This window comes from Macadamia integrifolia, chromosome 10 (genome assembly GCF_013358625.1).
Source record: "Macadamia integrifolia cultivar HAES 741 chromosome 10, SCU_Mint_v3, whole genome shotgun sequence".
In the NCBI taxonomy this organism is placed as follows: domain Eukaryota; kingdom Viridiplantae; phylum Streptophyta; class Magnoliopsida; order Proteales; family Proteaceae; genus Macadamia; species Macadamia integrifolia.
The window spans coordinates 1,415,954-1,430,866 of record NC_056566.1 but is presented as its reverse complement, the minus strand read 5'-3'; the positions used below and the strand labels follow the sequence as shown (position 1 = coordinate 1,430,866).

The window sequence follows — 14,913 nt, the reverse complement described above, 5'->3', positions numbered from 1 at the left end:
AGAGTTTGACAACCATAACTCGATGCTTCCCCCTAATGATCCTCCAAGACGTAAACTCCTATTGGGAAGGGTCGTAGCACAAGAGTAAATCACATCCTAGCCACATGCCTCTATATGAGCATAGTACGATTACACGATGGTGCTGCGTCTCATACCACATGCCACCATGCATTCCTTTTCAAGCCGACTACAACATCTAATCTAGCATATATGTCATGTCCAAATGAAAATTTTCCATCACATACATCAAGACATAAAGAATATTTATCATAAAGCAAAGCATAGCATGCTATGTAAATGTACATACAATGCGTGATATGGCATATGTGATATTTAGTCTATACACAAGTACTATGATGACATGGCTAGGCTAACACATGTTAAATGATGCATAACATTTTGAATTTAAATTAGAGTCCACTCCCCACTTACTTGTATGTGTACATGGTGCTTTTACCTAGTACGAAAAAGATCCGATATGTGTGGGTATGCGTATATTGAGTGTAACCTATCATAAACATAATGGTTTATCATTTCATTATTTTAGGGTCAAAATCATCATGTTTGGACACTAAAATTGGGTTTAGAATCATAAGTGGGGGTTTCCCATCAAATTTGGATCAATTCTGGAAAGACCGGTGGGCTAGAGCCAAAGACTGGTGGGCTATGTAGCCCATCGGTTTCAGTCCATCGGTTACTCCATAACCTGAAAACTAACTTCTGGAAACTCAGGTGGGCTAAACCAGAAGATCAATGGGATATATAGCCCACCGGTTTCAGCCCGTCGGTTACTCCAGAGTCTAAAAACTGAGTTCTAGGAACTCAAGTGGGCTAAAACCAGAAGACTGGTGGGCTATGTAGCCCGTCGGTTTCAGCCCACCGGTTACTCCAAAGCCTATAATCTGAGTTATGGGAACTCAGGTGGGCTAAAACCAAAAGACAGGTGGGGTAAAAATACCCCCAGTCTTTGAACGAAATTTTTTAATATCATTCTCGACTTTTCTCTGGCTTAGGGAACTTGTTTGGAGACGATCCAGAGACTCAAATCACTTGTCTAAGGTCCAATCACGCACCCTCAACCTAGATCTAAGATCAAATCAAAAGAAAAGAAAATTCTTACTTCGTTTTCAAGAACACCAATGAAACCCCAAATTTCACTTCTTTTGCTCAAGTACCTCCAAATACTCTAGATCTTCACCAATACTCCTTTCAAATCCTTCAAAATCATTATACACACATTCCATTAGACCTTAGATTTGATTATCCAAGTGGGATTAGCAAGATCCAAGTGAGTTATTTCCCAAAATCAAAAAGAGGGTCTAAGGATGGGGTTTCCTAAGAATCCTTAGAATGTGTGCAATACCTACCTCAAATCGAAGATCTCGGCGAGCTGATCATAAATCTGGCTCAAAATATCAAGACCCAGCTCCGGTGCAGCTCTACGGTCAACTTCCCTTTCTCTTTTCCTTTCTTCTTCTCTCTCTCTTCTTTACTCTCCCACCGACCAACTAACATTAATGAGGGAAAAGACAATTAATGTCTCTCCCCTTTTATACCTGGGCCCCCAAAATATCTTCTAAATCTCAAGTGGGCTAATTCAGGTGGGATAAATCTCATGTAGGTATATCTCAGGTGGACTAAATCTTAGGTGGGCTTCAATGGGAATAAACTCCCACATAATATTAGATTACATTGGCACTCACAATTTCTAGTACGTACATTTTCTTTTGTACATGACCTCGTGGTGCATGCAAGTGTAAGGCTTGGGTGCATATATTACACTTGGTACCCGCTCGGTTATGTATGGTCAACCCGAGTTCAAGGTCACTCTTTCTACCATATTCCATATGGCACCTGTATCGGTTCTCTTCGATTAAGCCCCTATATGATCAAACCAAGTCAATACGGTTAATTAGATCGGGTTTAGAAAGTAGGGTATCACAACTCTTCCACAGGACGACGAGTGATGGAAAGGGGTTGCAGGGGAGGGAGGCAGGACCTAGCCTTGCTGGGTTGTTTAGGGTTGGAACTAGATTTGGGGTAAGAACAAGGAGACCATCAATTAGACCATAAAACGGAACGAAGGTAGGTCTTCCAATGTCCACTACTTGCGACACCACCGTCGTTCCCTTGTTCTTCCAACATCCTAATCCGTTGTCTGTTCACTTACCATTGAAACAGAGACGGAAGCTGGGCAATTGGATTTGGATGATCAATATGACGATGACCCATCACAGAATAACCAATTCCTGAAAAGGGCTTTCCCTTTTCTTTTCAGAGAAAGGGAAATAGCTAAGGCTGATGGATAACTGATACAGAAAGTTTGATTGCTTTATTGGGTTCTCTTTGTTAATTGTATCAGAGAAGAAGTGGGTTCTCTTTCTTAATTGTATCAAAAGTAGGGGAGATTGAGATTGAGATTGAGATTGAGATTGGGATTGGGAGAAGAAAATTCAAACACAACTACGACCGAGTAAAAGCATGGACTACAGGCTTTGGTGGAATATGACAACATGAACTCAAACCTTGACAATTTTTCAGAGAAAGGGGGAAAGGGAGAAAGAGGGAAAGGGGGGTATTTTAGGGATGATAAAAAAAATTTAACTTGACTTAACAGCCAAATCTAACGGTTGGGGCTGTTAGATAGCATCTTTTTCTTGGAGGGGAGGGGAGTGATATTTTCATAAGGATGGTGGGTCAAGTTGATATTTCGCCTTAGTTTAAGGGAGGAGAGTGATGTTTACCCAAAAATTATTAGTGGAGAAGCTTGAGAGGGAAGAGCTTATGTGGCATAAAAATTCAAAATTTAAAATTTCATGGCTCAACTTTGGAGACCAGAACACTATATTTTTCTATGCCAAGACCATTCAACGCAACCAGTGGATCCGGATCCTAAAAATAAAAAAAAAAGCAAAGGAGCAGTGGATGCAATCTAAACAAGTTGTGTTATTGGAAATCTTTGATCATTTCAAGGGGGTTTTCTCTTTAAAGGTATAGTGCGTGAAGCTTTCCATTCAATTTTGGAAGTTACTACGCCAATTGTTTTTAATGATAAATATGGTAAGAAATTTACTTAATTTATAACTATGAAAGAAAAAACGGTATCCGCTTGCGTGTATAGATCAAGCTACCCCCACCCTGAACATACAATGGCGTTTATAATTAGAGTAGCAAGATTACATTGCCGTCCGCTCCCTCTGCGCCCAGCTTGCAGTTAGGTCTTTTCACAATCAAATGTTTTAAAAAAAAAAAAAAAAAAGTAGTATTTAGGCGTGGGGAACGGCTAGACGGGGCACCGTCCCTCTCAATTTCCCTCGCAAGTTGCAGCCAAAAGGAGCTTCAACTCAACATACGAAGAGTACAGAGGAGAGAGGTAGACGAGAACAAAGACGAATGAGTGGGAACAACATAAACTCTGTGTTCTACGCAGACAGCTACCATCCAATCCAAACAGGAAGCATCGACGGCACTGATATTGTCGCTCACGACAATGGCGTTTATAGAGCTCTTCTTTGCTCTTCTGCCGGCCTCTGTAAGTTTCCCGCCAAAAAAAAAAAAAGGAATGAAGAGAGATTTTCCCACTTTTCTGTGTCTTTGTTTTTTGGTCACTGAAACTCTCTAGAGTTCGATTTGCAGATGACCCATTTGGGGATCCTAAGGTTATTGGAGACCCTTATTGCACTTTGTTTGTTGGACGCCTCTCAGACCTCACGACCGAAGAAACTCTGCGGAAGGTGAAACTTCTTTCTCCTTTTTCCTATTTTTATGTTCTCCATTTATACTTCTTATTTTCTTTAATTAGATATGGTGTTCTTTTATTTTTTAAATAAATTTTCTATTGTCTTTCTGGTGTTTCATACTTTCAGGTTATGAGCAAGTATGGAAGGGTGAAGAACATGCGACTAGTTAGAGATATTGGTAATTTCTCCCTTCTTTCCGTATGGTTAAAACCGAATTGCGCAGCTTAGGATTGGTTTTATTTATGTGAATGTTGACTTTTACTTTTACTTATTTATTTCCTCAACTGTAATACAATTTAAGACCAGAGTTGGGTACTTTGCAGTTTAATTAATCGTGCTATATTTAAGCATCTCTGATTGAAATATTAAGCTTTGGATCATATTCTTACAGGTAGGAGTTAGGAATACGGATTTACTTTATTATTTAGTTTAAGTTGGGGTCCTGGTTAGAGTAGGAGTTGTTTTTAAGTCTTTTTTTTTTTTGGTCAATTAAGTAGCTACTTTGATTACTGATTAGTTTAGCCTATTTATATTCATTTTAGGAGCTAGATTTTGAGATCTATCTATATTGATAGCTAAGCATTCAAACACAAATTTATGAAATATAGCTTTCAGTTTTTTTGATCTGTAGTGTGCTTGGTGGATTCCAAGTGGAGGTTAGGTGGATGCATTAGTGGAAGAGTGGATTCTCTTCACAGGTTTCGGTAGATTCCTAAACCACTGCAGATGGATTCCTTAGTGGAAAAGTGGATTCTCTTCATGGGTTTTGGTAGATTCCCAAACCACTGCAGGTGGATCCCTTAGTGGAAGGGTGAATTCCATACTCTTGGTCTTAGCGATGCCTTGAATTTTAAGGTTCTCTTTGTGACAATGAGAAGAAAAAGAAGCTAATGAGATGAATACATAGTTTTATCTCTTTCTCTGAATTTCTACTTATTTGAAGATCTGTTTTTTTCTAACTTATTTTTTCGGGATTGATTTGCAGTAACTGGTGCTTCACGTCGTTATGCTTTTGTTGAGTATGAAACAGAAAAAGAGATGAGGCATGCATATGAGGTGCTTTCATTGTGTCCCAGTATTTTTTCTTCACCTGTTTCATTTTGCAAAAAATATGATTTCTCTGTTTCATAACATTCGATACTGAGTAGACACATGGACGGAAAAAGAAAATAGAGAGGAGACAGAATTACTAATGAAGGTTGCTAGGCTGAGTAGACAAACACTACAAAACCCATGAAAACCAGAACCGCAGGGAACCATAAAACTGTTAAATAGGGGCAGAAACTAAATGGAGTTAGAATTAACGAAGTATATTCCGATGGGGCTGAAATTAATATATTGTAGAGATCCTAATGGGGTGAGTATGAATATCGAAGTAAGTGATGGTTAGATTAGGATAAACACACATGGATATTAAAAGAAAATAGAGAGGAAACAGAAAATAGTACGGAGAACTAGCATATTCAATCCACCAGTTTGACGGACGTCAAACTTTGATTGAGTGAGGTAGATGGAGTAGGGAATAACATAGTCAAATATAAGCCCAAGCTAATGGTTAGATACTCAGAAATCAATGACTGAAGTTCAGAAACTAATGCTGTCAAATACTCCTATCGCAATCTATAATAGTACTTAAAAATAACAGAAAATAAAGAGAACTTGGAAAGTAATAAAGAGGGATTAATCATGCATACAAAGAAGATCAGAAATGATCAGAAATCACCTAATAGAAGGTCACGATGTGACAATGGAGAGAGATAGTTGCTGGAAAACCTTCAGACAGTAAGGGAAGAAGGAGAAAGCAAAACAAAAAGAAGAAAAGGAGAAGAGAAAGATATGTCTTGGCTTCACCACCCTCCCTCCTAAGCTTCACCACTTTGGATTTAACTGAATCACCACAGTGCAAACACTCATATAGAGTACTTTTTTCAAATCATAAAATCTGTGGGCTATTGTGCCCTTTGCTCTTTTGCTCTTTATTTATAAGATCCAATGAACTGATTACACTAATGGAAACTCTTCTTACTATTTGGCTGCCAAGCAAACACTAAAAAAGAATCGTTAGCTATTACAAGGAAAATAGAAAGCAAATAAAATAGAAATCAGGATGGAATCCTTTTGGAGGATCCATTGCTATTACAAGCAAAATAGAAAGTAACAAAATTAGGAACTTCTACTTGATATCTGTCTTAACCACACAGTAACTCTTTTAATGGAATTAGAAATGTAGAAAATAGAAACTGACTACTTAATGCCGTATTGGACTTCTTAAGTCCTTAATATCTGGGCTTATAGAATGGGCCTGTTACAATAAAGAGCTCAAAATTACTTGGCCTATGACCATATAACAATTTGGGCCTAACTTCTTGAATCATTGGTTCAATTTAACGAAAATTACTGACACTTCTACCCAAATCCAAAAATTCTTCTTCCAAGCGATTTGATTTGCATCAACTCTCCTTTGCTTGAAAAAACTGGACCTTGAATTGTGGTAAATCGAACGATCAGTTGTGTGTGTGGTGCATGTCCAGCTTCAATCCATAAAAGTATTCCGTCCGTTCACGGTAGTTTGGGATGTAGTCCTCATGAAGTGGCTTCCTATCCTTGAAAAACTTTAGCCATTCACGGTAGTTAGGGATGTAGTCCCATGGGGGCTAGTTGTGCTGGTTCTTTCTTCTACGGTGAGTTAATATCTGTAGAGATTTGAGAATCAGAATCAAAGAAGAGGAAAGAAGAGAAAGACAGAGGAATTGGAGAGTAAGGCTTGTTCGATTGATTGTTCGATGATCACAATCTACCGCCAGCCACTCTCTTTATATTAATTATGAAATAATTACATACTTTGAGTATGACTCTAAAGACATAATATGAGTAGGACTCTAAAGCCCAATCATAACAGGGAACTTACTTCGACTAGGAAACTAACTCTTTCTAACTCACTTGGACTAGGACTCATTGCACGATTGGGACACTCCCCCTATCGTGGACTCATATTCCAACAATATCTAACATCCCATGGAGGCTAGTTGGGCTGTTCTGTCAAAGTCCGGCAACCATATTTGCTCCTATTGTGGTCATCAGTCGGTAATCTCTATCCCTCTTTGTGTCTTCTTAATATATCTTTAATATATTTATTTGCCAGTCACATTTCTGCAGGATTCTACTCTGTTTTTCCCCCTACGGTTTCTGGGTTTCCATCCTATTATAACTGTTGCTTTGTCATAGTGTTTTTTGCAATCCAGCCATTGGATATGGCCCAAACTTTGACCAGTTAATCTCCTCTATAGGCTCTTCCTTCGACCAGAACTGGAGGTCCATCTGACCTCTGGTTTGTGAGTTGTCCTTGTTTCGTTTCTAAATTCTGTCTTCCTTTGGTTTCTAATTTCTGTTACCTACCGTTCTAGCAGTTCTGACCAGTGGATCAAGATGATAATTTGGAGGGGCTTAGACACCTCTTTAGAGGTCTATTCGATTCTAATCTCAGCCCCATCCAACCTTTAGATTCTGAGTTATCATAGTTTCTATATACTGGTCTCACTGTCATCTTGTCCTGTGTAGCTGTGTTCAATAATCTGTCCTACAAGTTATTGTTCCTCTTCAATATCTATCATGCGTTTCTCATAGTCCTTCAGAACTGTTGCTGGTACGGATTATTATCTACTTGATAGTGCTTGTCGAAATATGAGGCTTCTCCTTCCTTGATGTGATATTAGAGCTGGATCTATTTTTGAGACCTCAGAGGCAGGTTTTCTCCCTCTTTTTTCTGATAGTATTTACTGCTACTTGTGGAACTCCGTAGGCTGCTGCTGGTTTGTGCTTGGTTCCTATCTTGAAACGAATGATAGGCAGCTGGCACCAATTATCTTTGAATGTTTGTGTTGTCATCTCTTGATTCTTCTTTTTTCCTTTTTCTTGGATAGATTGGCATAGACTTGCTTCCTTGCTTCTTTCCGTCTTACCTTTTTGCTCATTCATCTCTTATTTTCTCTCTTCGTTTTCCCCTTTTGTGGATCTTTTAGGCTAATTAGTTGTATTACTTGACCATTTGTGGAATAACAAATGACTTATTTGGTTTCCGAGGACCTTTCTTTTTTTGTCACTAGGATAATTCCCTTACTTCCAAAACCCAACCACCCACATGAAATCCGATGCCTGGTCTCTGCCATCAACAGCTGGAGAACTTGCTACCAAGCCAAGTTTGGTACCTCACAGGACCTAAATAACTGAATTTTTGTTCATGAACTATTTATGTCTAGGGATTGGTTCGATCCGAAACTTGAGATAAGGGGTGTAGGATGAAAAATGATTCCATCAGTGGTTGTTAATGGGGTTGAAGTTACCAAAATTCTGAGGAGTCGTATCAATTTATGCTGAATTGCTCCACATATAATTCCTCGAATCACATTTTCTAAATGAACTAGAGTCAATTCCAATTGATCACCTGGTAGTTTCATTTTATTGGTCCAACCATAAATTATTCTAATGGATAATATTAATATTGATCCCCCAAAACAGATTTACCTTTTTACTTTGCTCCAAAGTTTGATGGTTCAATCAAATCTTTATTGGCCGAGACAGAGGACATCTTGATCGGGGAAATCCCATATGACCCAATATGTCTGACAAGTCACATCACCAAGAGAGGTTTAGCCTGTCCTACAATGTTTCAATTGGGTTATACTACGTTGGCTTTAGGTATGAGGTCTTATCTAGTCTTTTCGAGGAATCCTTCATCAGTGGTTGTTCAATTTTTTTTTTCTTTAAATCTTTTCGACCTTGGTTCCATTGTAACAAGTCATAAAGATTGAGAAATAGAGCAATCTGATTTGATTTGTTCTCATTAGCCATGAGATGATCATCTTAGGGTGATCCTTTTGTCGACGGATGCTCCTATTACACTTGGATGGAGATCCCATTCCCGTACCAAATCAAGATATGCTTTTGAGACTCCATATATTAATGATTGGAAATTGTCGAGGTGTTTGTGAATAGGTATAATCCATGGAATCGAAGAAACTATCAAAATGAAACAATCGAGCCATCGTCTCCACCTCTTAGGAACTATGAAATCACCCCAACTATCGGTGTCTTTGGATATTGATCACGAGCCGAAAATATGGAATCTCCACATCACGTAGTCGTGTATTATGATAGGAATTCCCATTTCTCTCGCAAATAAGCCCTTTTTATCTACCAGAGCCACGGGCAAAACACCTTGGAGAGAGCTTATTTTTGCTACTTTAGCCACGGCTTATATAGGATAATCTATGGAAGGTCATCATTGACTTGCTTTTGAAATATATATATATATATATATATTAAGCTTATCCCTACAGTCATCCCCGAAATGCGTTGAGGTGCAGCAATTGACTGGACATCTAGGGATAAACACTGGTTCGGGTGCAGGCTGTGAGGCAATCGAGGCAAACTTGTAAACATTGTGCTTTTCAGGATCCATCAGTTCCTGCAATGTGTACCCCGAAAATATAGAATCAGTTCATGCGATCAAACTTGTGAAAAAATCTACAGTGCTTCTGGAATATTAAGCAAGTTTTAGCTAAGAGATTAGTGTCAGGGGTAGAGCCAGGATTTTCAACAGGGGTGATAGCCAATGAACATTGTAAAATTTTCAATTACAAAAGAGTCAGCCTGTGCTTGCTCTCAATTATTTGGAAAAAAAAAACCCAACTGACTGGAATTTTATTATCTTTTGCTTTGGTATATTAAACCAGCTGCAACTGGTGAGTTGCTCGAATAGAATGATCAGACTGCCATAATGATTCCCTTTATAATGGGATATTGTGGTTTAGTAGATAGAAAGGGAGCAAAAATAATTTAAGATTAGCATCAGATCTGTGGTAAACGTTGCCTAGTTAACCTCTAATATGCTCTGGTTTGAGCAAGTTTGCACCGCATCACAACTTCCATTTCTTGGGCAAGAGATGCTAGCTCCATCCCTTAGTGCCCTTTGAGAAATATATCCAATACTTAGCAGGGGGAGTGGCTGCCTGGAGATGAGGGGTAACTTTATTGGTTTATGAAGAGAGAGTGTGATCACTTGATGAGGGACATACAAAAAAGAGTTGGGAGGAGAGTAGCCACAATAGTTTCCTTCTTTCAAATTCCAAGAAGTTTCATCTGTTGTAGGTCCCAAGTGAGACAGAGGAGGTGATGTGCTTTCTTTAATGATTTGGAACCTGGCCCCACTTGTTTGACAATGTGCATCCCATACGATAATGAATGTTCCTCATTGCAGCTTACTTATGTGCTGAATGGAATTCCAAATATTGGCACAACACCCTCTACTTGTGTGGAACATTAGCCCAGTAGCTATGTGAAAAAGATAAATTTGTCTTTCAAATGATTTCAGTTTTGAACTTTAAGATTTTGACACCTGAACTTCTAAGGATAAAGTTCAATAATTTCTGGAAATACAATTGAGGTTGCGGAGAAACCTGACTTATGTCCTATCTAGAGGGTACTTAAATTGATTGGAGGTCCTGGTTGGTCACATCATCCATCCAACCTTTCATGTGTCTTAGTTTTTGGATCACCTTCAAGAAATCTAAGGAACAATATAAATCTATCCCCAGCAAACAAAACAAAGTAGGGAAAACTGAGATCTAAACAGAAAAGGGGGGATGAGGAGATGAGAAAACAGGGATAAGAAATGAATGAAAGTAAGAGGACAGAGGCACAACCTAGCAAGTCAGGAGAGTCTCAGGATCGGCTACATAGGTCCTTTCTCTCTAATAGGCTCTCCGAGGTCATACTTGGTACAAGACCCAAATTGTGCATGTCATTCCTCACAACTTCTCCTATGGTCATTTTAGGCCTGCCCCTAGCTCTTTTCGCTCCTTCAATTGGGATCATATCATTCCTCCTTGTTGGGGTATCCCTAGGCCTCCGTTGGATATGACCATACCACATCAAACGATTTTCTCGGAGTTTGTCGTTAATTGGAGTAACTCCCAAATCAGCTCTAATACGTTAATTCCTTAATTTATTTGCACACTGTTAAGAAATATATTTTGCAGGGGATTATTTATTTGAAAGGGCTTATGTGCAAATATTTGTAAGTCAGGGGTGCTACTTGTAATTGTTGATTTTTGTAGCTTATAAATATGTGTTAGCAGTCGCTTAGGATATTCTGAACCCTATCTATCTGCACTCTTTTCTTCCTTCTATCGTTATCTTATATATATATATATATATATCAGGTTAACCTGAGGGCAATACACATTTGATATTGGAGGAATTGGGGATTTGCCTTTCTTGCCTCTCGCATACATGTGTATGCAATTGAGCATGGGGGGCAGGGGTGTGCCGCCTCCACCGTTGTTAGTGACTTAAGGATTCTATATTCTTGTGGAGCTAGAATGTGTTGATGAATATTGATCACAGGTAAAAGAAACGTTTGCAAAGATGAAAAGAACATGCAAGGGTTAGAAAAGTTGATGCAGATGCATTGGCCCTGAACAAACAAGACCCTGTTTGGAAGCCGAGGCCTAGGAAAACATAGACTAAAATGGCCTTAGTTATAGTGGGAGGCAGGGTAAGAGAACAAAACTCTGATACCAAATTGGTGGGGTCCACAGCATTGTATCAGTAGTGATATATATCAGCCGTATCAGGATATCAATACATATTGGAAATCAGTGACTCAAAACTGTGCAAGGCCGAAATGATACATGAAAATAAAAAAATGTTTCAGGTTGTGTCAACCCATATTGGCCTTGAGACGGGTCGATTTGGGTTGATACTCGACTTTAACGATACCAATAGCTCATTTCTGCAATGGGTGGACTTCAGGGGATAAAGTGCCAGCGAGGTTCATGTTGGAAAGGTTGAGGGAGACGACTCGGCGGTATTCATTGCAAGAAAGTCCAGTCCATGTGCAATGGCTTTTGGAGACGTTCCAGTTGTGGAGTGAAGCTCCTGGGTCATCTGTAATGGTGGATTTCAGGGAGAGCAGAGGCTGTTCTGGGATATGACTTATGAGAATGTTCGCTGGTGATGAATGGGTTTTTTAGCAGGTAGAGCAGTAGAAATTAGAAATCACATTTTCGTTCTTTTCTGAATATTTCTTCTCTTTCCTGATTTCTGAACAGGGAGCGGAGAGAAGCTATGGAAAGGAGCCCGAAAGGGGGTTTAGGTTGGGTTGGAGAGAAGGGTAAGTGGGATTTGGTAGAGCAAGCAGACTCAGAAGAGGCTGCAGAGCGGTTGGGTTTGAGGAAGGAAGAAAGCAGCAACAACAAATCATGTGGAGTAGAAAGTTTCAAATCCAGCTGTTTCTGGATGCTATAGACTCCAAGTCACAAAAGGGGAGAAGAGAAGAAAAGAAGGAAAAACTGCTTATGGGAGAAAAATGGAATATGGATGCCCCATTAATCCTATCTCCACATAATATATTAGCAATTATATGTAAATTTCCTGAAAATGCCCCTGCTTACAATTGTATTCCACATAAGCCACTAATATGTATAGTTCCCATAATATCCTCATACTAAGAGCCTGTTTGGTAACTCTCCCGAGATCATCTTTTCTGTTCTAGATTCCATTTTAGAACAGAAATGAGCAAAAAAGCGTTTGGTAATTCCTCTTTCATTTCTGTGCCCAAGAAATGAACCGGTCCAAATTATCGTCTCAAGAACGGGGATCAACACCTTTGGGTGTTACTTCAGTCCTAAGATGGTCTTCAAGGACAGAAAAAAAGAAATTGTTCCCGATAAAAACCTCAAAACCTCCTTTTTGATAACACCTAACATCACATTGCAAAGGAGAAGGAGCTGCTCTTGCCTTCAGCTGGACGACCTTGTGGATCGACGTTGCTCCCTCGGGGAAGGTCGATCTTGCCTTTGAACTCACTCCGGCGTTTGCTTTCAGACAACGAGAAGAATACCCTGCAATAGTCGACCCAGAACTTCTTGGAAGGTACATCCCTCCCAGATAAAGCGATGCTTCTTCTTCTTCTTCTCTTCTCTTCTCCTCAATGTTCGCTGCTTCTTCTCCTAATATCTGACTGAAGAAGAGAAAGGGAGGGTGAGAGAGCGAGAAATCGTCATGAGACGAGATAACGATCTGCAATTGCAGGGGAAATTCATCAAGTTAAATATTAGTAGAGGCCGCTAAGCTGATTTTTTATGTAGCATTTGGAGTTTGTTCAGTTTTGAATGGTTAATTATGTACAGGCTAATATGAGAGGGTTTGGTTTTGATTTTGTTCTTGAAAGGACAAAGCTGTAAGGGGTCATATTGTTATGGCCTGGTGTGTGGGTCGATAGCTTTTTACAATTTTTGTTTGGTATGGTCGTCTGCAAGATTGGGTCTTTCTAATTCGTTGCTTGTGAATATTTGGTGAGAAATAGAATCTGACCCAACTTAGGGGTTTTAATTATTAAGATGGATACAATGCGGAGTCCCCCACTTGGAATTTTGCTTATTAGAAGACTTACAGGCAAGGAATGGAGCCTTAATACATATAGATATGTTGTTCTTCTTCTTACTTTTATAGCATATGCTTGCTACCATGCTTCTAGAAAACCTACCAGTATTGTTAAGAGTGTTTTGGATCCAGAGCCTAACAAGGTTGGCAATGCTAATCCTTGGCCTCTTGTTGAGGTTTTTGTTAAGGAGGAAGGGTTGACTGGCAAAGGCTCTGGATGGGTTCCCTCTAATGGAGAGGATGGGACTGTGAAATTGGGTGAAATTGATGTTGCAATTCTTGCTTGTTACTCTATGGGGATGTATGTAGCAGGGCACCTTGGCAAAAGAAAAAAAAAAAATTGTGATGTGTTGATGTTGTGGTGGTGGTTGGCAGAGTGAGATGAGAATCAATTCTGGCTGTCCAATACCTACCCCATCCCCCATAGATCCCTATAACTATGGGTGTCAATTCTGAGCCCGCACCGGTAGGCCTGACCAAGCTCGACACGTTTATGGCCTGACCTAGACCGGAGCCCAACAAGTTTATTAAACGGGCGTTCACGGTGCATGTAGCTAGCCCATCGGGCTCCAGACTGAATCAACATGTTTATATGCCCGACTTGAACTGACTCGTTGTAACCTGACCCAACCCGACCCCCTTTAATACTACATAAAATTCCTATTTTGCCACTACTAGTAAGAAACTAATTAAGCTTTCTTACCCTTTGCTTTGTAGTAGGATTTAATTTAATTAAGCTTTATTTTGTAAATTGTAATGGTCATAATCCCTTATTTAAAAAAAAAAAAAAGAACAACCATAATCTCATATCAATTATCTTCTTTATTAAATATTTGCGTCACATATTTCTGGACCTTCAACCCACTAAATAATAGAATTTTAGGGTAGGCACGTTTAAAGTCCATTTAGACTTAAATAGGTCCATAGCCCGGTTAAATCCCGGTTAAGGCCCGTTTAAAGAAGCCTGATTAAAGCCCAACACCAACCGGCCTGATTATAAACCGTATCATTTCCCCCAAAGCGAAGCCTGTTTACTTAAACGGGTATTCATGGTGTAAGGCTTCCAAGTGGTCAAGCCCGATTAGGCCCGACCGAGACCGGCCCAACCTGACCGGTTGACAACCCTACCCACAACCTCTATTTTTTTATTTTATTTAGAGAACATTTTAATTTTTACATCCTTACAGTTCTACAGATAGGTTTTGATCATGTATTGCATTTCCAAGTAGTGTCCACAAAGGGGTTGATATCAATTTCATTTCAATATGGTCATTAATGGCGTTTGTGTACATATTGAAATGATGAAAAAAATGTTTTAGGGAATAGTTCTTACCAAACGCCATTTCACTCCAGAAGTATCCCCAGAACGGTTTCGGAACAAGTTGACCAAACGCCCAAACAGAGTCAAAAAATCATCTTTTAATGAGGTAACACAGATAGATGATTTTGCCGAAGAACAGCGTTCTCAGAATGGAATCGTTACCAAATGGGCTCTAAACATTCCAAATCTTCCCCTTAAGCTGGGGCATAGATATTTCACATGCCCAACTTGCCTAGTGAAGCATGAAAATGTCTGGCATTAATTCCTTTTGTCAATATGTCAACCAGCTGGTTTTCCTGTTTTCACATCTAAAGAAATGTGTTGAGAAACGGCAGATGAATAGAACCTTTTAACGAGATAGTGCTTTTTCAAATCTCTCAAAATGGAATCTGTTCCGAAGATATATGT

General features: G+C 39.4%; 1 protein-coding gene across 1 annotated transcript in view; it reads left to right on the top strand.

The window, feature by feature from the left end:
• Positions 1 to 2,863: 2,863 nt before the first annotated feature.
• LOC122091548 (U11/U12 small nuclear ribonucleoprotein 35 kDa protein) overlaps positions 2,864 to 14,913 on the top strand; it is a 39,525-nt gene continuing 27,475 nt past the window's right edge. The window contains exons 1-4 of the mRNA XM_042661562.1: positions 2,864 to 3,532; positions 3,637 to 3,734; positions 3,867 to 3,918; positions 4,726 to 4,796. Coding sequence (XP_042517496.1) covers positions 3,394 to 3,532; positions 3,637 to 3,734; positions 3,867 to 3,918; positions 4,726 to 4,796 — 360 coding nt within the window. The 5' untranslated portion in view covers positions 2,864 to 3,393. The remainder of the gene's footprint in view (positions 3,533 to 3,636; positions 3,735 to 3,866; positions 3,919 to 4,725; positions 4,797 to 14,913) is intronic.